At 45.8% G+C, this 22,936-nt stretch overlaps 2 protein-coding genes and 1 pseudogene across 2 annotated transcripts in view; all 3 read right to left on the bottom strand.

Moving 5' to 3' along the window:
• Positions 1-2,104, bottom strand: part of LOC132383836 (uncharacterized) — a 48,829-nt gene extending 46,725 nt beyond the window's left edge. Inside the window, 1 exon segment of the mRNA XM_059955045.1 lies at positions 1,134-2,104. Coding sequence (XP_059811028.1) covers positions 1,134-1,513 — 380 coding nt within the window. The 5' untranslated portion in view covers positions 1,514-2,104.
• Positions 2,105-2,529: 425 nt separating this feature from the next.
• LOC132383786 (histone H2B 1/2-like) lies at positions 2,530-2,939 on the bottom strand. Its single transcript, XM_059954992.1, has one exon. It carries the CDS (start codon positions 2,902-2,904, stop codon positions 2,530-2,532), a length of 375 nt encoding a protein of 124 aa, XP_059810975.1. The 5' UTR covers positions 2,905-2,939.
• Positions 2,940-7,465: 4,526 nt separating this feature from the next.
• Positions 7,466-22,936, bottom strand: part of LOC132383739 (uncharacterized) — an 80,822-nt pseudogene continuing 65,351 nt past the window's right edge.

Raw genomic sequence — 22,936 nt, 5'->3', positions numbered from 1 at the left:
AAACTCAGAACGACGCACCGGCTCACATAGGGAGTCTCTCGGCAGATCTGATCAAACTGACCCACTCTTTGGCAAAATGTTCATTTATATTCAGAGGCCTGGGTGGACGAGTTTTTTTCAGTAAATACGGTCGGTTCCACAGGGTAAAAGTACCTTTGTAGACAGTCAGAGACCTGTATAGTTGTGCGCGGAGAGTATGGAGGGGCTACGGCACAGCACCGAAAGAAGCTGCTGATAGTACCCAGGACATCTTTTGGGAGCGGTGCTCATAAAGGCATCGTCCATTATTAAACACTTACAACACCCAGGGCATGCCCTTTTCTCACTGTTACCGTCAGGTAGGATACAGAAGCCTGAAGGCACACTCAGCGTTTCAGGAACAGCTTCTTCCCCTCTGTCATCCGATTCCTAAATGGACATTAAAACTATGCACACTACCTCACTTTTTAATATACAGTATGTCCGTTTTTGCATTTTTCAAAATAACAGTCAATAAACGTAACTGATTTACTTGTTTATTTATTATGTTTTATTTTATTTTATTTATTATTTTATAACTTTGTCTTCCAGGTTATGTATGACATTGAACTGCTGCTGCTAAGTTAACAAATTTCATGTCACATGCCGGTGATAATAAACTTGATTCTGAAATGTAAAACGCAAATGTTATTTTTCTGTGAGGCGATGGGAATCGCTCATGAAGCAACGAACAGGCGATGTTCCCCCCTTCTGCACACCGGAACGGTCCGGGGTCAACCCGCAATGTGGAACCCAGACAACGCGGTTCAAGGTGATGAAGAGCGGAGTCGTTCAGTGATCGGAGATTAAATTCGCCCTCCCGGGGCTGACTCCGGAAGTTCATTTCACCACCCTACGCCTAGTGAACCCACTGATACTCTGCGAGGGGAGAGAGCTACATTCCGTCGGCTGAGAGGGGAAAAGCCGGGACTGAAACGAACCGGTTTCTGTGCAGATTTATTCCGGTTTCTTTCGCGGAAGAAACATGTCGAGGCACTGACAGATGCAGGATATCAAACCGACGGATAGAACCCGCCGCTCAGCCCTTCCACAGACATTGTGAGTGGCTCTGAAAAGAGCCTTTAGGTAAATAGATTCAGCTCACGTCGCTTCACTTACTGGCAGCGCCGGTTTTCTTGGGCAACAGTACGGCCTGGATGTTGGGTAACACACCGCCCTGAGCGATAGTCACCCCTCCCAGCAGCTTGTTCAGCTCCTCGTCGTTGCGGACGGCCAGCTGCAGGTGCCGGGGGATGATGCGGGTCTTCTTATTGTCCCGGGCCGCGTTGCCGGCCAATTCGAGGATTTCGGCCGTCAGATACTCGAGCACAGCAGCCAGATAGACCGGGGCTCCGGCACCCACCCGCTCGGCATAGTTGCCCTTTCTCAGGAGTCTGTGAACCCGGCCGACCGGGAACTGCAGTCCAGCCCGAGACGAGCGAGATTTGGCCTTGGACCGAGCTTTGCCAGCGCCGCCTTTTCCACGTCCAGACATTTCCACAGTCACAATTCTACTCCAACGAGAATGAAAGAATGTTCACCCCGCCCCAACTCGCCCATTTTATACCTACTTTGAGAATGCAAACTGATGTCTGTGATTGGTCTGATCCTGCTTATTCTCATTGGTGAAGAGAAATGCTCCAATCGAAGAACTGCCTTAATCACCAATCTGCGGTCCGTAAAAGTAGAAGCGGGAAAAATAACCGTCTCCTCCCCAAAGTGCACTGCAATCTGGAAAAAAGCCCGCCAAAAATAAATCTATTCTTCAAATTTAATTTCCAGTTAAATAATTGCCGTTCTGTTTTAAGATTGGGTCTTCGCATTTCCCTCTGTTACTGAAATCGGGCACATTTGATTTAAGTGTAGTTGATATTGGAGAGTCTGGGAACTCAATTCTCTAATTTCTTTCAAACCGTAACGGAACCGAATAAAACTGACCCTCAGCTTCTGCCCGCCGTCGGTCCCTGTCTGAACGTTATCACGTTATGGAAAACGGCTCATCTCAAACTTTGTACAGCGTCTAGTCTAGTTATAAAGTTATTATATGAAAGAGCCATCACGAGGAAATCTGCAGATGCTGGAAATTCAAACAACACACAAAATGCTGGTGGAACCCAGCAGGCCAGGCAGCATCTATAAACAGAAGGATTATCGACGCTTCTCCATATTAAAGAGCCATAATGTCTTTCAGGCTCGAGTTTAAATGAGATTCAGGAGTTACCCAACTGGAACCAATAAACTCCTGAAGCCACAAACAAAACAACGGCAGCAATCCTCTGCTTGGAATGGATACCGAGTGGGACGGACCGATGGGGAAGGGGGGCGGGGGGGGGTAACAATTCCTTGTCAGTTCAGTGGGAGCTTATTCCAACCGCGATTTAGCTCTTGTAAAAGTAACCAGACATAAAATATGTGTAATTTATTACCTAAATGCTAGTACAACTCTTTCATTGAAATTGTGAGTGGCTCTTAAAAGAGCCGTTGTGTTTTCGATCATCTCACTGGACAGCTTCACTTGGAGCTGGTGTACTTGGTCACCGCCTTTGTCCCTTCGGACACGGCGTGCTTGGCCAGCTCCCCGGGTAGCAGCAGGCGCACGGCGGTCTGGATCTCCCGGGAGCTGATGGTTGACCGCTTGTTGTAATGGGCCAGGCGGGAAGCCTCACCTGCGATGCGCTCGAAAATATCGTTCACGAATGAATTCATGATGCTCATGGCCTTGGAGGAGATGCCGGTGTCGGGGTGAACCTGCTTCATCACTTTGTAGATGTAGATGGCGTAACTCTCCTTCCTCGTCCTCTTGCGCTTCTTGCCAGACTTGCTCGCCGGTTTGGACAGAGCTTTCTTGGCGCCCTTCTTGGGAGCGGGTTTCGGTGCATCAGGCATTTCCTCGTCGGTTTCAAACACAATAATAAGCAGAAGCTGTCCGGAGCGCGGATTAAATAGGCAGCGCCCAAAGTGGTATGTTAATGAGGATGGGAACGTTGAGCATTTCCATTGGCTGTTTGGAGAAATGAATCACCAATCGGAACGCTGGGGGATGGGAAGCGGCGCCAATGTGTGTCGGTTACCGCTGTCGTTTAATGCGGGAGGAAGTACAGAAGGGCAGAGACAGGCGGGGGTGCGGGCTGACATTGAAAAGAGAAACGCAAATTTCAAAAGCAGAATGAAAATAATATCAGATGAAATATTGTAAAATTAAACACTAAGACGTTCAGTTCATGACACAGGGCAGCAGGAGAGCGAAGGAGAGATTTAGACATTTCAATGTAAAGTTCAAATCGAGTTTACTTATGCACAGGTGAGAGGAACAACGGCATCACAGACACATTGCATCAGACACAACATTGACAAGAAACACTGGAATTAAATATGAATTATACCAAAAAATACAAATAGACAGAGAACTATCAGAACAAAATCAAAATAACAAAGAGATTATGCGGGCAGTGGGAGAATCACCCCTTTTGTGCTTCTTCATCTCGTCACTCTCGATTCAGAGTCACGCAACGCTGCCACTTTGATCTGGCCCATGCCTTCATTCACCAGGTCCAACACTTGCCTTTATTGGATTTTCCTCCTCCTGACACTAGTCATCGTGTTTGTGGGGCTGTTTGTCCCCTTGGACCTCTGGATTAGGTTTGAGGGTAGGCCTGGTGGATGTATATATGCTGGGAGAGATAAGTCTGTAGAGTTTAGTATGATGAGCTATGTGGGGCTATGGTGGATGGGGTAGTGTAGTGGAGCCACACAGTGGCTGATGCCTTTCATTATCGTGGTTCAACACCACTTGGCTTAGGGAACCGGGTGTGCAAAGGGGCACATCATCAATAATACAACTTAGGGTCATTGGGTATTTCGGGTCTTTAATCATGAGACAATATCGCCCAGGCAACGCAGACAGGGTGGATCAGGCCCGCCGTGTTTATCCCATGGACCAAGATAATGAGAAGCGTGTAATTCTGCAAGTTGTGGGTATTTTCGACCTTGTTACTTGGCTTTATTTTGACCATTTGGGGAATAGAATGTTCTGAGGCCTAGTAATCAGGCTTTACCTCCAAGTACAGTTCAACTTCCCTACTCTAAATTTACACTAGTCTTTATTTTGCCTCTATGTGCCTGGGATTGCGTGGGTTAAATTAACAAGTTTACTGCAGTAGAAACTAGTGATTAACGTCGGACAGATTGATCCATGATTCCAAAATGCAAAAATCTCTGAAATCCAGAATTTATTGTACTGACATTACATCACAAATGGGGAATTTTACCCAGGATTAAATGACTTGTCTAATGAAGAGCTTTTCACCTCACTAGGCCTCTATTCACTGGAAATTCAAAGAAAGAAGGGTTACTGAATTGAAACCTATCAAATAGCGAAAGGGCTTGATTGAGGATTTGAGGATTTTTCCTGTGGTGGGAGTGTCTAAAACCAGACCACACAACTTCAAAATAGAAGGACATCCTTTTAGAATGGAGATGAGGAGGAATTCCTTCAGCCAGAGAGTGGTGAATCGGAGGAATTTTTGGTCACATGCGGCTGTAGAGGCCAAATCACTGGATATAGGCAGAGATTGGGGCTAAGAGGAAAAATTGATCAGTAATGATGAAATGGCAGAGCAGGCTCGATGGGCCAAATGGCCAAATTCTGCTCCTAAATCTGATGGTCTTATGGACTCACTTAGAGACTAAAATTTTCCCAGAGACTGTTGATCTCAGCTTTGACTCAACCCAGCACCTGAGGCTCCAGATTCCTTATATAAGGAATACAGAAGTTCCTAGTTCTCAGCTTAAAGGAATATGATCTCATTTCCATCCTGAATGCTTGTCACCTCAATCTGATCAACAGAAACAAAATGCTGGTGGAAGTCAGCAGGCTGGGCAGCATCTATGGAAAAGATTAATGAGTCGATGCTTTGGGCAAAGAACCATTACCAGGACGAGATCTGCTGGAAGGGTCTCGGGATGACTTGTCAACTGTTTACTCTTTTCCATAAAGGCTGCCTGTCCTGCTGAGTTCCTCCAGCATTTTGTATGTGTTGCTTTGGATTTCCACCATCAGCAGATTATCTTGTGTTTGTGATTTATGCCTCATTCTGAGGGTATTTTCTTAAGTTATGGAGCTTTCATTCAGAGGAAAGATCCTCCTTGCCTGCTGTCTGTCACATCCTGAAAGAATCTAACAGATTTCCTCGTTTTCTCATTAACTGCAGGAATACAGACCCAGTCCACTCATTCTCCTCTCACATAACCGACCCTCCATCCCTAGAACCAGCCCAGTCAGTGTGGGGAATAGTCACTGAACTCTCTCTATTGCAGGGATATCCTTCCTGAGGAAGTGTGACCAAACCCGGACACTACATTCAAGCTGTGCTCTCACCAGGGCCCAATAGAATCCAGTGAGACATCTGTACCCCTCTTCTCCACTCCTCCTGGATCACAGGACAAAATACTGTTTGCCTCTCTCATTACTTGTTGTATCTGCACGTTAACTCAAGTGATTTGTTTACAAGGACACCCAGGTTCCTCTGAACATCCCCGTGTGGAAATGACTCTTACAGTTTGATTCTGGGAATGGGTGATCTCACATTTCCCCACATTCTGTTCCATCCGCCCCATCCTCAACCATTCACTCTCCTGTCTACATCCCCCAAACCTTCTCACTACTGACCCTGTCCCTCCCGCTCTGTCACAGCAACAGACCTAGTCACTAAATTATGCAGCACAGAAACAGGCCCATCAGCCCAACACATCCATGCTGGCCAAGTGGACAAACAAAACCATTGTCAGTTACCTGAATTTGTCCCATGTCCCTGTGAAACTTCCCTTCCCACAGTCCAAGAGATTTGGCAACTGTGCCCCCCCTATTCCATCACTGGAGGTAGTTTGTTCCATTTAAACAGCACATTCTGTGAACAAAACCTGCTCCTCAGGGTTCCAGTTAAATCTTTCCTCTCGCACTGTATACCTTAATCTCTAGCTTCCAACTCCATGACCCTGGAGATTACAGATTCACTATTGACCGTAGCATTGTCTGCCATTATTTTATCAGCCTCTCTAATGTCACATACACTCTGGTGAGAATGTTCCAGCCTATCCAGCCTCCTGTTAAATCCCTTTTGCACCCTCTCCAGTTTAATGTCACCCTCTGATCACTGGGCAACTATAACTGTACGCCCTGCTCCAAGAGTGGTTTCCCCAAGGCTGGGATAGCTGTAATGTGACGTCACAGTCCAGTGCCCAATACTCTCCCGATGAATGCAAGTGTGGCAAACACCACCTTCACCGTCCTGCCTACCTGTGTTTACACTTTGAAGGAATTCGATATCTGCACCCCGATGTCTCTCTGTTTTACAGCACTCCCAGGGTCCGACCATTCCCCACGGCAGTTCTGCCCTGGTTCGTCATTGACAATGGAACATCTCTTGTTCTTGTTTGCAGACTCGAAGGGCTGAATGGACTACTCCTGCACCATATTTGCTGAGCCGGGCATTGACATTGTCAGCCGAGTCTTTAATGAATGAACTGCAGCAGCAGACCTGACTCAGCTCCCAGGCTTTTCCTTGCAGCGATACCCGCACAGTGCTGGAGGAACTCAGCAGGCCAGGCAGAATCTGTGAGAAACAGTAAACAGCCGACGTTTCAGGCCGAGACCGTCCAGAATCTGAACAATGTCTTGTGTTTGGTTTTCCATCGATCCTTTCCTACGTGACTGGATAACATAACCCATCCTCCAATCCTCTGCCACTACTCCTGACCGAGAAACGCGCAGAGAGACAGAGGCGGGGAGGTGAGGGGACAGAGTCAGAGTGACAGACAGGGCCGTCAGCGGCCTCTCATCGTCCAGCTCGGCCTTCACTTTACTTCAGCCGGCAATTTCCAACGGTCTATCCGAAACACAGAGCTCCAGAGAGGGGAAAGAAAACTCCCTCACACACCACGTCCACAGTGAAGGATTTCTAGGAATTTACTGGCTGTCGGACTTGGTGCTATCAGAATACAGTGTGATTGGCGCAGGATTAATTTCAAATCGCCCGCCAATTTCAGAGCACCCAGCAACGGTGCTTGATTACTTGTTTATATTATTTACCATTAATTGTATCACGGATTCTACAATTTCAGTTTCATTTGATATATAATTGTCTCAGTGAAGATTTAAATGGATGATTACAGAATCGTTCCTCTGAATGAGGGAACTGATTTCTGTCCGAGACAGACAAGGGGATGCTGATCGATCTTAATGCATTCAGAGCTTCTGCCGTAATCACCGACTGAAAAGGCAGAATCGCAGGGATATTTCAAGCGGAACGGATTAATCTGTTTTATAAGTAGGTCAGCCAAATATATCGATAAAAATAATTAAAAGGTTGTGGACACGGCTCCCTCTGTGAGGCGGTGGGTGGCTCTTAGAAGAGCCTTTGTGTTGTGTTCGGGAGGAAGTGGGAGTTTTTCAGCCGCCGAAGCCATAGAGAGTGCGGCCCTGGCGTTTCAGAGCGTACACCACATCCATGGCAGTGACCGTCTTGCGCTTGGCGTGTTCAGTGTAGGTGACCGCATCCCGGATCACATTCTCCAGGAAAACCTTCAGCACCCCGCGGGTCTCCTCGTAGATCAGACCCGAGATCCGCTTGACGCCGCCACGGCGAGCCAGACGGCGGATGGCCGGTTTGGTGATGCCCTGGATGTTATCACGGAGCACTTTACGGTGCCGCTTGGCTCCGCCTTTGCCCAGTCCTTTGCCTCCTTTCCCTCTGCCAGACATGATACTGCTTCACTCAGGTCGCTGCTCAGTGACAAACCGACTGCTGATGTCTCCTTTTATACACAGCGCCCCGACCTGCCCGAGAAACGCGCAGAGAGACAGAGGCGGGGAGGGGAGGAGACAGAGTCAGAGTGACGGACAGAGCCGAGAGCGGCCTCTCATCGTCCAGCTCCACCTTCACTTTACCACACCCGCCAATTTCAACGGTCTATCCGACACAAAGCGCTTTAGCGGAAAAAAAACTGACTCACACAGCACGTACAGACTGGAGGATTTCTGGAAATTTGCTGATTCTCCTGCTTTAAATTATAGGAAGTGCTTTTCCATTCCGCAAATCCCCGAGAACCTTGGTCTGTCAAACAAGACCATCTCCATCTGCACCGGAGGGGAACCAATATCCTCACCAGGAGGTTTGATGGTGTCACTTGGCGGAGTTTGAACTGGAGTAGCAAATGGGAGAATGTGTGTATGACAAGACAGTCTGAAAAGAACGAGAGCCGATGTCAGGCCAATGGTGGGACTGATGGGATGAAATGAGGTTATTTCAACATTAGGAGTATGTGTCAGATGGACAGGGCTGGCAGCTCAACATTCCTGGGTCTGAATGTTTTACATGTGAGTGGGGGGAAGGGGGTTAAAAGGTGCAAAGGTTACACAACTGAGAATGTCACAGCAAACTGGAGGGTTCATTTACACGGCAAACTTCAGTTACACTGACAGGATTATTGAATTGCCTCTCCCCAGTAACAAGTGGGGGACTTTATCTTCCTTAGAATTGACTGCAACTTGCTTATTGCTAAGATATTCCAGACTGGCTCAGTGAATCTGAGGAGTGTTTGAAACATTATGTAGAGCCCAATCAGAGTTCAAAACAGAGAGGAATTAGTTTTTCAGAAATAAACCAGGCCAGCTGACAGCTGAGAGTCAGTGAATATTTTGGGATCTTATATTTCTCTTACTTATGAGTAAGAATAAAATTAGATCCTGTATGAAGGTACTAAATCCCAGAAGGGCAAGTTAGAATGCAGTAAGACAGAAGCCAAGCGGCATTGATTGGGAGCAGCCACTGTTTGACAAGTCCAGGCCTGACATGTGGGAGTTGCTTAAAAACCAGCAGATCCGAGTCAATATTGAGCTACAGGATTCATCCACACTTGGAAAGGCATGGCTTGCTTGATGGTTTTGTGTGGACACATCATGATTGACAAAATTGATCGAGGATTCGGTGGTGGTGATACAGAAATAACATATCGGTGTAGAATTAGGCGATTTGGCCCATCAAGTCTGCTCTCTCTTTTCATCTTGGCTGAGACATTTTTCCTCTCAGCCCCAATCTCCTACCTTCTCCCTGTATCCCTTCATGCACTGACCAATCAAGGACCAATCAACTTCTGCCTTAAATACCTGAAGGCTTGGCCTGCACAGCTGACGCCCGTGGCAATGAATTCCACAGATTCACCACTCTCTCTGAAGAAATTCTTCCTCATCTCCATTCTAAAAGGATGCCCCTCTCTTCTGAGGCTGTGTCCTCTGGTCTTAGACATTCCCATCCTCTCCATATCAACTTTATCAAAGCCTTTCACCATTCGATAGGTTTCAATTCATCATCCCTCATTGTTCTAACTTCCAGGGAATAAAGGCCAAGAGACATCAAACACTCTTCATACGACAAGCTGTTTAATCCTGGAATCAATTTTGAAAATCTCATTTGAAACCCATCCAGTTTCAGCTCAGCCTTCCTAAGATAAAGGGCCCAAAACTGCTCCCAATACTCCAAGTGAGACCTCACCAGTACTTCATAAAGTCTCAACATCACATCCTTGCTCTTATATTCTGGTCCTCTTGAAATGAATGTTAACTTCACATTTGCCTTCCTCACCACAGACTCAACCTGCAAATTAACCTTTACAGAACAAGCACAATACTCCCAAATCCCTCTGCACCTCATTTTTCTGTATCTTTTCTCCCTTTAGAAAATAGTCAAACCTAATATCTCTTCAACCGAAGTACATGACCATACATTTCCCAATTCTGTATTCCATCTGCCACTTATTTGCCCATTCTCTTCATCTGTCTGTCTTTCCCTTTTTCTTCAAAAATACCTGCACATCCACCTGTCTCTTCATATCATCTACAAATTTTGCAACAAATCCATCAACTCCATCATTCAAATCATTGACATATAATGTAAAAAGAATCAGCCCCAACATCTTGGTGCTTGATGACGGCAAGACTGTGGACATGATCTCTACAGATCTTAGTGGGATTCAATATAAATTGCAATTTCAATTCAGAAATGGATTCCTCATAGAAAGCTAAGTAGTGCTGGAAGTCCGTGAACAGTGGTGACCCACAAGGGTTGATGCTGGGAATGATGCTGAGTGTGATATATATCAATGTTTGGATGAAAATGTTGATGGGTGGTTTACAAGTTTACAGGTGACTGCAAGATTGGTGGAATCGTGGACAGTGTAAACATTGATCAATGCACACAGATCACAAACAGATATGCAGAGAATTTGCAGAAGGAATTTAATCTGGGAGGGAATGCGGTATTGCACTTTGGGAGGTCAAATGAAAGAAAAAAGTATAATGTTAATGATTGACTCCTTCCCAGCATTGGTGAAAAGAGTGAACTTGGGATCCAGGCAGATAGTTCACTGAACGTGGCTACACAATGGGATAAGGTGTACAGAATGCTGGTCCCCAATGGTCAGGGTGTTGAGTATAAGAGTAAGGGAGTCATGTATTAAGACAGGCATACACACGTACAGGGAAAGGACCATGTCCAGGTAGGCGTATTCAGCTCCTTCAAGTCAGTATTTAGTTGATGCACCATTGGCAGCAATTACAGCCTTGAGTCTGTGTGGATAGGTCTCTATCAGCTTTGCACATCTGGACACTGCAATTTTTCCCGATTCTTCCTTACAAAACTACGCAAGATCTGTCAGAATGCATACAGTTTGTGAGTGAAAAGCTCTTTTCAAATCCAGCTACAGACTGAAGTCTGAACTCTGACTTGGCCACTCTAGGACATTAACTTTGCTGTTTTAATGCATTCCTATGCAGCTTTGGTTTTAAGCTCGTGGTCATTGTCTTGCTGGAAAACAAATCTTCTCCCACGTCTCAGTTTTCTTGCAGACTGCGTTACGTTTTCTAACAGGATTTCCCTGTATTTTGCTGCATTCATTTTACCCTCTACCTTCACAAGCTTTCCAGGGCTTGCTGCCGTGAAGCACAATGCACCATTCTCGACTGTAGGAAAGGTGTGTTTTTGATGATATGCAGTGTTCGGCTTACATCAAACTTACGAGTTTAGCCTGATTGCAAAAAAAGTTCTATTTTAGTTTCAGACCATAGAACCTTCTTCCAGCTGGCTTCAGAGACCCCCTCGTCCTCTGACAAACTCAAGGTGAGATTTCATGAGAGCTTTTTTCAACAGTGGCTTTCTCTTTGCCACTCCCTGATAAACCTGTGACAGGTGAAACACCTGGGCAACTATCATTGTATGCAAAATCTCTCCCAGTTTAGCCAGGGAAGCTTGAGTTATCAAAGGCGGAGTTATCAACAGTTATCAAAGGTGTTTTGGCAGCCTCTTTCTCTAGTTCTCTTCTTGCACAGCTGCTCAATTTTTGAACACTGTCTGCTCGAGGTCGGTTTACAACGGTGACATATTCTTTCCACTTCTGGATGATAGAGATCTAGAAGATTATAAGGCTACTGGGAAGGTGCTTAAGGAGGAAATTCGGAGAGCCAGAAGGCCTTGGCGGGCAGGATTAAGGAAAACCCCAAGGATTTCTACAAGCATGTGAAGACCAAGAGGATAAGATATGAGAGAATAGGACTTATCAAGCGTGACAGTGGGAAAGCGTGTATGCAACAGGAGGAAATAGCACAGGTACCTAATGAATACTTTATTTCAGTATTCACTATGGAAAAGGATCTTGGTGATTATCGTGATAACTTGCAGCAGACTGAAAAGCTTGAGCATATAGATATTAAGAAAGAGGATGTCCTGGAGCTTTTGGAAAGTTGGATAAGTCGCTGGGACCAGACAAAATGTACCCCAGGCTACATGGGGTAGGCGAGGGGCGGAGATTGCTGAGCCTCTGGCAATGATCTTTGCACCATCAATGGGGAAGGGAGAGGTTCCAGAGGATTGGAGGATTGTGGATGTTGTTCCTTTCTTCAAGAAAGGGAGTAGAGATAACCCAGGAAATTACAGACGCGTGAGTCTTACCTCAGTAGTTGGGAAGATGATGGAGAAGATCCTGAGAGGCAGGATTTATGAAGATTTGGAGAGCTATGATATGATCAGGAGTAGTCAGCATGGCTTTGTCAAGGACAGGATGTGCCTTACAAGCCTGATTGCATTTTTTGAGGATGTAACTAAACACAGTCATGAAGTAAGAGCAGTAGATATAGTGCATATGGATTTCAGCAAGGCATTTGATAAGGTACCCCATGCAAGGCTTACTGAGAAAGTAAGGAAGCATGGGATGCAAGGGGACATTGCGTTGTGGATCCAAAACACTTGCCCACAGAAGGCAAAGAATGGTTGTAGATGGGTCATATTCCGCATGGAGGTCGGTCACCAGTTCTGGGACCCTTCGTGATCTTTATAAATGGCCTAGATGAGGAAGTGGAGGGATGGGTTAGTAAGTTTGTTGATGACACAAAGGTTGGAAGAGTAGTGGACAGAGTGGACGGCTGTCAGAGGTTACAGAGGGACATTGATAGGATGCAAAACTGGGCTGAGGAGCGGCAGATGGAGTTCAACCCAGATAAGTCTGAAGTGGTTCATTTTGATTGGTCAAATATGATGGCAGAATTTATTAATAATGGTAAGACTCTTTGCAGTGTGGAGGATCAGAGTGATCCTGGGGTCCGAGTGCACAGACGCTCAAAGCAGCTGCGCAGGTTGACTCAGTGGTCAAAAAGGCATACGGTGTATTGGCCCTCATCAATCGTGGAATTGAATTTAGGAGCCGAGAGGTAATGTTGCAGCTATACGCAACCTTGGTCAGAACCCACTTGGAGTACTGTGTTCAGTTCTGGTCACCCCTCTACAGGAAGGATGTGGAAGCCATAGAAAGGGTGCAGAGGAGATTTACAAGGACATTGCCTGGATTGGGGAAAATGCCTTATGAGAATAGGTTGAATGAACTCAGCCTATTCTCTTTGCAGCAAAGGAGGATGAGAGGTGACCTGATTGAGGTGTACAAGATGATGAGAGGCATTGATCGTGTGGATAGCCAGAGGCTTTTTCCCAAGGCTGAAATGGCTACCACAAGAGGACACAGGTTTAAGGTGCTGGGGAGTAGGTACAGAGGAGATGTCAGGGGTAAGTTTTTTTACTCAGAGAGTGGTGAGTGCATGGAATGGGCTGCTGGCAACGGTGGTAGAAGTGGATACAACAGCGTCTTTTAAGAGGCTTTTCAATAGGTCCATGGAGCTTCAAAAAAATAGAGAGCTATAGGTGAGCCTGGTAATTTCTAAGATAGGGACATGTTCGGCACAACTTTGCGGGCCAAAGGGCCTGTAGGGTGCTGTAGGTTTTCTATGTTTCTATGACTAAACTGGACTCCAAGGGTATTCAGTGACTTGGAAAATTTCTTGTATCAGTCTCCTGACTCGTCCTTTTCAATAAGCTTTTTACAGAGCTTCTTGGAGTGTTTTTTTGTCTTCATGGTGTAGTCTTTGCCAGAATACTGACTCCCAACAGTCGTGTATTTTACTACAGTCAATTGAAACAGCTTGACTGAACATGGTGATCTCCATTTAACTTTAAATGTAACTCCTAAAACCAATTGGCTGCACCAGTGATGATTTGGTGTGTTATATTAAAGGAGGTGAATACTTATACAGACAATTATTTTGTGACTTCTATCTGTAATTAATTTAGAGCACTTTGTAGAGATCTGTTTTCACTTTGACACAAGAGTCCTTTTCTGTTGATCAGGTAAAAAAAGCCAAATAAAATCCACTGTGATTCAAAATCGTAAAACAATAAAACATGAAAACTTCCAAGGGGCATGAATACTTTTCATAGGCACTTTACATGTAGGGACAGTGTTGGTGAAAGGGGAGGGAAAGAAGACACGGAGAGGAGTGGTCTCAAGATCATCAGGTGTTCCTCCCGATGGGATAAAGCACAAAAGAGGAAATATCAAAGAGAGATGAGAAAGGAGCACTGATTGTCATGAGAGATTTAAGCAGAAGCAGATTGGGGTAAAACTACATCGAGTACCTTTGCTCTGTGAGCTGCAACAACCACAATCTGCCAGTGGCAATGCATTCTAGTTCCATTTCCCATTCACATACTGACATATTGGTGCCTTACAGCTGTCTTAACCAGTGGTGGAGTGATAATGGGACAAGATCCCAATTCCCATTGAAAGCTGCCAATGGTGTGCACATCAAATTGCCTCTGTCAGCCAAATCCAGCTCCTGACTTTAACATATGGCTTAGCGACTAAGCCCAATGGAACTGTTTCTAGTGTCGGGGGAAGGTGCAAATTGGTTTACTAATGTCATACAACCAACTGCTATGGGCAGATGGGCTCGTCAACAATGCTTGGCAGCTCATCTAGTGGAAGGAAAACCCTGACCTGAAACCTGGACCCTGAATTCACCCTCAATCTGTGGTCTGGAATTCTCCCTCATTGTGATCACTTCTTCAGGGATCCTTAACCACAAGATCTCTCTGTAATCACACCTCATTACACAGATTACATCTGAAATGTCCTGTTCCTGGGTAAGATCCTGCTGTAAGAAACTGTCTCTGACCACTCCACAAATTCCTCTTCCACTGTACCAGTTTGATCAGCTTAATCAATACACAGACTGAAGCAAACACACACAAAATACTGAAGGAACTCAGCAAAGAGTCGACATTTCAGTAGACAATAGACAATAGGTGCAGAAGCAGAATGACAGGTACAGAATGAATCGCACATGGTCACACTGTACCAGAGACTGACAGGGACAGAATGAACCACAAACTGTCAAACTGTAAGAGAGACTGACAGGGACAAAATGAACCCCACATTCTCACACTGTATCAGAGACTGACAGATACAGAATGAACACCACACTCTCACACTGTACCAGACACAGACAGGTACAGAATGAACCCCACACTCACACACTGTACCAAAGACAGAAAGATACAGAATGAACCCCACACTCTCACAGTGTAGCAGAGACTGACAGGTACAGAATGAACACCACACTCTCACACTGCACCAGCGAATTACAGATACAGAATGAACACCTCTCTCTCACACTGTACCTGTGACAGGGACAGAATAATACCCACACTCTCATATTGTAACACAGACAGACAGATACTAAATGAAAACCGCACTCACATACTATACCAGAGTCTTACAGATACACAATGAACCCCACACTCTGACACTGTACCAGAGACTGACAGATACAGAATGAACCCCACACTCTCACACTGTACCAGAGACTGACAGATACAGAATAATGAATGAACACCTCGGTCTCACACTGGTCCAGAGACTGTCAGGGACAGAATGATCCCCACACTCTCATACAGTATCAGAGACTGACAGCTACAGAATGAACATCACACTCTCACACTGTACCAGAGACTGACAGGGACAGAATGATCCCCACACTCTCATACTGTAACAGAGACTGACAGGTACAGAATGAACCCCAGACTCACACACTGTACCAGAGACAAAGAGGGACAGAATGAACCCCACCCTTTCACAGTCTACCAGACATGGACAGGCACAAAATGATCCCCACAATCTCGCACTGTAGCAGAGACTGACAGATACTGAATGAATCACACACACTCACACATTTTACAGAGGCTGACATGGACAGAATGAACCCCACACTCTCACACTGAACCACAGAATTACAGGAAGAGAACGAACCCCACACTCTCAACCTGTACCAGAGACTGACAGATACAGAATGAACAACTCTCTCTCACACAGTACCAGTGACAGGGACAGAATGATCCCCACATTCTCATACTGCAGCAGAGACTGACAGATACTAAATGAACACCGCACTCTCACACTGTACCGGAGACTGACAGGCATAGAATGAACCCCACTCTCTCGCACTGTACCAGAGACATACAGATACTGAATGAATCTCACACACTCACACATTTTACAGAGGCTGACAGGCACAGAATGAAACCCACTCTCTCACACTGTACCAGAGACTGACAGGGACAGAATGAACCCCACACTCACACACTGTACCAGAGACTGGCAGATACAGAATGAACAACTCTCTCTCACACTGTCCCAGAGACTGACAGGTACAGAATGAACCCCACACACTCACACTGTACCAGTGACTGACAAGTACAGAACGAACACCAGACTCTCTCACTGTACCAGAGACTGACAGGGACAGAATGAACCCCACACTCACACACTGTACCAGAGACTGGCAGATACAGAATGAACAACTCTCTCTCACACTGTCCCAGAGACTGACAGGTACAGAATGAACCCCACACACTCACACTGTACCAGAGACTGACAGGGACAGAATGAACCCCACACTCACACACTGTACCAGAGACTGGCAGATACAGAATGAACAACTCTCTCTCACACTGTCCCAGAGACTGACAGGTACAGAATGAACCCCACACACTCACACTGTACCAGTGACTGACAAGTACAGAATGAACACCAGACTCTCTCACTGTACCAGAGACTGACAGGGACAGAATGAACCCCACACTCACACACTGTACCAGAGACTGACAGATACAGAATGAAACACACACACTCACACTGTACCAGAGATTGACAGGGACAAAGTAAACCCCACACTCTCACACTGTATCAGAGACTGACAGATAAACAATGAACCCCACACTCTCACACTGTACCACAGACTGACAGGTACAGAATGAACATCACACTTTCACACAGCACCAGAGAATTACAGATACAGAATGAACACCTCTCTCACACTGTACCTGTGACAGGGACAGAATGATCCCCACACTCTCATACTGTAACAGAGACTGACAGGTACAGAATGAACCCCAGACTCACACACTGTACCAGAGACAAAGAGGGACAGAATGAACCCCACCCTTTCACAGTCTACCAGACATGGACAGGCACAAAATGATCCCCACAATCTCGCACTGTAGCAGGGATTGACAGATACTGAATGAACCCCACACTCACACACTGTACCAGAGGCTGACAGATACAGAATGAAACACACACACTCACACTGTACCAGAGATTGACAGGGACAAAGTAAACCCCACACTCTCACACTGTATCAGAGACTGACAGATAAACAATGAACCCCACACTCTCACACAGTACCACAGACTGACAGGTACAGAATGAACATCACACTCTGACACTGTACCAGAGACTGACTGGGACAGAATGATCCAAACACTCTCATACTATAAACAAGACTGACAGGTAGCGAAAGAACCACACACTCTCATACACTACCAGAGGCTGTCAGATACAGAAAGAACCCCATACTCTCACAGTGTAGCAGAGACTGACAGGTACAGAATGAATCCCACACTCACATACTGTACCAAAGACAGAAAGATACAGAATGAACCCCACACTCTCACAGTGTAGCAGAGACTGACAGGTACAGAATGAACACCACACTTTCACACTGCACCAGGGAATTACAGATACAGAATGAACACCTCTCTCTCACACTGTACCTGTGACAGGGACAGAATAATCCCCACACTCTCATACTGTAACAGAGACAGACAGATACTAAATGAAAACCGCACTCTCACACTGTACCAGAGACTGACAGGTACAGAATGAACCCCACACTCTAACAATATACCAGAGACTAACAGGTACAGAATGAACACAACACTCTCACACTGTACCAGAGACAGAGAGCATCAGAATGAACCCCACCCTTTCACAGTCTACCAGAGACTGGCAGGCACAGAATGATCCCCACGCTCTCGCACTGTAGCAGAGACTGACAGATACTGAATGAATCTCACACTCTCACACATTTTACAGAGGCTCACATGGACAGAATGAACCCCACACTCTCACACTGAACCACAGACTGACAGGGAGAGAATGAACCCCATACTCTCACACTCGACCAGAGACAGACAGGCACGGAATGAACCTGTCCACTCTCACACTGTACCAGAGACTGACAGATACAGAATGAACCCGTCCACTCTCACAATATACAAAAGGCTGTCAGACACAGAATGAACCCAACACTCTCACACTGTCCCAGAGACTGACAGATACAGAATGAACACCACACTCTCACACTGTACCAGAGACTGACAGTTACAGAATCAACCCCACACTCTCACACTGTGCCAGAGACAGACAGGTACAGAATGAACATCACACTCTCACACATTACCAGAGAAAATTAGAGTACATAATATTATACAGTAAATGAACTGTGAATCTCTGAAATATCTCAAAAAGAGAGAATAACATGACAGGTAAAGGAACGGCAGTAGAGATTCTGAGCAAAAAAAAAAATCCTGGTAAATAAATATGAGATCAGAAAAATAGGAATAGAGAACCAAAAACCTGGTCACAAAATGGCCAAGAGAAGTAACATTTGATGTAAGCTTGTGCGAAGAAATGGAGGCACTAATTAAAAATTACAAACCAAAAGATAAATCTAAGAAAAGAGTGCAAAAAAGAGAGCGAGAAATGGAAGTGCTAAAACTCTTCAGAACAGAGGGAGAAAGGCTGAGGAGGACAGGTAGAATATTGATTACAAGCGAGGAAGACACTAAGGTGCTGGAGAAACAGCCTGTTAGAGAGAGAGGAAGGTACAGTGAGAAGCTGGCTTCAGCTCCGTACCCGGATGCGAAAGAAACAGAAAAGCCCCCTCCCTATAATGAGGCAGGAACCCCTAAGCAGAGCCCCCTGCTGACGGGAACAGTAAACATGCAGGGAGAAGTACAAGTTTGGGATAATAAGGAGAAAAAAACAATACAAGAAGGAAAAAGCGGCGATATGGAAAGAGATACAGGCAGAAAGGATAAAGGTGGAACAGGCAAAGAGAGAAATGAAACAGGCAAAGAGAGATTGAACGGATGAAATACTTGAGAAAGGAAAAGGAGGATGAGGAGTATCGGTTATACCATAGAAATGAACAGACTAGAAAAGAAAGTGGCTCATCAGGGCAGGAAGAGATGAGGCATTCAAGAGGAAGTGGAAAAAAGATAGGAGATGAGAGTCTTGGAGAAACACAAGAGAGAAGGGAATCAAGCACGAGTAAGGATCATGAGGAGTCCCTGCCACAGGTGTACAGACACAGACAGACTAGAAAAGAAGGTGATTGGAGGAGCAAGAGTTAAGTGGAGAGAGAGAGGATGTGAGAATTTGAGGGGAAGAGGTAGGAGGCAGAAGCCTAGAAGAGCAGAAGGAGGCAGTAGGGGAGTGACTTGCGGAAGTAGAGAGTGAGCTAGATAAGTTACTGAGAGGGGATTGCCAGAGGAGATTCGAAAAATACTCCAGGGGCCAACCAAGTATTGAATCAAGGCAGAAAGGAAGGACTCCACAGGGAGATCGAGGGAAGATGAGGATCCTGGAGACATTTGTGTGGGAGGCAGTAAGGACATACCCTGAGACAGATGGGGAGTCAGGTGAGGAGGAGAGCCAGGGCTGGTGGGGAGAAGGAGGAAGAATGATGCTGTTGTTAGTTAAAGGATCAGGACAAGTGCAGTATATCCCTTGGGGATCCCAGGACCTAGAAGGGCTGAAAAACACTGCCCAATCTACTTGAAGGAGGAGGGAAATGGACTACAGCCTTTGAAGAAGAAACGGCGGGACGATTATTGGCTATGGGAGATTTGAAAGCACTGTTGATAAGGTTGATGGGAACTTCCAAATTTAACGAACTAATGGAAATGGCTGGCATAGTAAACTCGAACGACCCGAGAACTGATGGAGACGGCTTTGACAGAGTGAGGCAGAGGGTATGGCAGGCCCTCCGAAAGCTTTATCCACCCAAAGTGGACCCAAAAGCCTTAAAAGTGGATCCACTGGGAGACACTGAAAACCCGGCAGCCTACGTAGAAAACCAGTTGAAAAGGTGGAGACTGGAGACTGAGCAAGAGGTGGAGAATAGCTTATTTATGACCTCACTGTTCCGACATAGCATTTTGGATGCAATGCCTCCATAAGTAAAATCCAAACTGGAGGAAGTGGTTGGGCTGATGTCAATGACCCCACAAGAATTTAGAGACCACGTAGTCCATGCGGTTGAGAAATACCGGAAAGACAAATGAAGGTTGGCTGAGCAGCAGGAAGAGGTGCAAAGAAAGTTAATACAAATGCAGTTCGAAGAACTCAAAAAGAAGGAAAAAGAGAAAAACAAAAAGATGCTGCCAGCAACCACCGGTCCGAGTACAGCCATCGAACTGGACAAAGCACTGCTATATGGAGGAACCGATCATACTGTAAGACAAGGGCTGGAAAACCCCATGCCAATAATCGTCTTTGGAGGAGCATTCCCACAAATGCCCTATCAGGAACAGACTAAATTCAAACAGCCCAGACAGGACTGGAAGTCCCAAGGAGGGGGCAGAGGAGCTATGGGCAGAGGGGACCAGTGAGGAAACAGGGGGAAAGAGAGGTAGAGAGATTGTGCTGGGGATGTAATCAGCCAGGTCACATGAGAAGAGATTGTCTGTTTACACCATGGCCTGTCTCACACCAGCAGGAACCGATAAGAAGGGAACTAAAATTTAGCCAAGGACCAGCCCCCACAGGCCCAAGTGGACCTGTGAACCCCTATGCGAGGTATTAGGGGTGCCCCGAGAACTCAAATGGGAAGGGACATTACCCAATGATAACAAGGGAGGCAGACGAGGAACCCATTGTTCAGGTCATGTTAGAAGGGCAACTGACACCAATGATGATAGATACTGGAGCCACGTACACTTGTGTACAGCCACAGTATGCCCTTCACCTTCCCATGTCAGCAAAGTTTATTAAGACGGTAGGGTTCTCGGGGAAAACACAGTTGACACAGTGCACGGCTCCGGTGCGGTTGAGAATGGGAAATAAAGGAATTGTTTTGCCGGTGCTAGTATTTAAAGGAACTCCGATTAATTTGTTAGGCAGAGATGCCTTATTGAAACTGGAATTAAAATTAGAATGCACCAGAAATGGGCTGAGTGTGGAAAGAGCAGGGGCTCAATTGATAGTGCGAGAAGACAAGAAGGCTAATGTCTTTTGGATAGGAAACATCGCAGATCAGATTCAGGAAACCTGGGAAAAATGGAAAAAGGGCGTGCAGGCTATATTACCCAGGGCTGTAATGCCCAAATCTGAGCTACATTGTACAGTGATTCTTGACGAGACTCAACAGGGAGTTAGAGGACCGATGGCACCTGGAGGCATGTACCCAACAGCACCTGGAAGGGGAGGCTGTGATAATTGGAAGCAAGGGGCAGCTTTACAAGTTAAGTGGAACACCTTTTTAGAAAAATGTTACAGGATACTGGAGGCTGCGCCCTACGTAACGTTGTTGGTAAACAAGGGATATCAGTCGAAAGACTTAGGACCCTTTGTTACGGTTTCAGCACTCTTAACTGTGTGGAGGAAAACCATGCCAGAGGTGTGGATATCAGAAGACAACAATTGCATTAAAATAATGGTAAGTGTAGATATGATAGGGACCGTGAGAGAGGTCGAAATAACTCCCCAACCACACCTGCCCTTGCTGGGAAAGGAAAGAGGCCAGCAGAAAGATAACAGGTTAGATGAGTTGCCATCTATTCCGTGGTCACAGCATGACACGAACATAGCGAAAATAAAAACAGCTAGTCCGGTGGAAATAAGGCTGAAAAGGGGAGCAATTCCACCCAGGAGACCACAATACCCTCTAAGACCAGAAGCAGAAGAGGGAATAGCATCGACAGTGGAGGGGTTGCTTGAAATAGGAGTGCTTAAAAGAACAAACAATCCATGCAATACCCCGTTGCTGCCGGTCTTAAAAGCAGATAAATCTAATTGGAGATTGGTGCATGATTTGTGAGCGGTAAATGATGTGGTAGAAAACTGGCCAGCGTTAGTCCCCAACCCACACACGCTTTTGACTAATGTTCCACCAGAAGCAAGTTACTTTTCAGTGATTGATTTGTGTTCGGCTTTCTTCAGCATTCCTCTAGCCGACCAGTGTCAGTATCCGCATTTACTTACAGAGGTGCTCAGTATACCTATACCAGAATGCCGCAAGGATTTAAACATTCACCACATGTTTTTAGTCAGGTGTTGAAGGCAGACCTAGAGGGCATACCATTGGAAAGTACATTGTTACAGTATGTGGATGACCTGTTGATTTGCTCCCACAGTAAGGAACAGTGTGAGCAGGACACTGTAACTCTTGTTAGAGAAGCTGACACACGGACATAAAGTATCCAAAAAGAAACTGCAATTTTGCACACAACAAGTGGAATACTTAGGCAGGGTAATATCCAAGGGTGTGAAGGTGATAGCACCAGATCAGATTGAGGCAATAACTAAGCCCCCAAACCCCAAACTGTAGGGCAGGTGATGACGTTTTTGGGAATGGCAGGGTACAGCTCAGATTGGATAGAAGAATATGCTGAGATTGTGGCACCTTTGAGAAAGATAATGAAAGAAGCAGGACATACAAATTTGAAGAACGGCTTACAGTGGAATGGAGAGGCGGAGATAGCTTACAATACTATTAAGCAGGAATTGCAATCAGCACCAGCATTAGCTTTGCCTGACTATGAGAAGGTTTTTCATTTGTATGTATCCAACGAACAGGAGGGTTATGTCACAGCGGTTCTAATACAAGAGACAGGCACAGGAAAAGCAAAGCAGCCGAGAGCATACTACAGTACGAGACTAGATGAGGTGGCTCAGGGGTATCCACCCTGTTATCAGGGATTGGCGGCGCTGTACTATGCATATGAAAAGGCATCATCTGTAACCCTGGGCTATCCTGTGACTCTGTACACACACCACAGAATTGCTGGAAAGAGGGAAATTTGTGCTGACGCCAGCCAGGATAGCAGCGTATCAGATGCTATTGACATTTCCAGACATAACTATACAGAGATGCACTACCAGCAATATAGCCTATTTCATCCCTTTGGGCCATGAAGGA

This window comes from Hypanus sabinus, chromosome 31 (genome assembly GCF_030144855.1).
Source record: "Hypanus sabinus isolate sHypSab1 chromosome 31, sHypSab1.hap1, whole genome shotgun sequence".
Lineage (NCBI taxonomy): Eukaryota > Metazoa > Chordata > Chondrichthyes > Myliobatiformes > Dasyatidae > Hypanus > Hypanus sabinus.
The sequence above is the reverse complement of the archived record's forward strand: the minus strand, read 5'-3'. Positions and strand labels throughout refer to the sequence as shown.

Coding starts and splice junctions, on each gene's coding strand:
- LOC132383786 (XM_059954992.1), bottom strand. CDS start 2,904: ATGCCTGATGCACCGAAACCCGCTCCCAAGAAGGGCGCCAAGAAAGCT.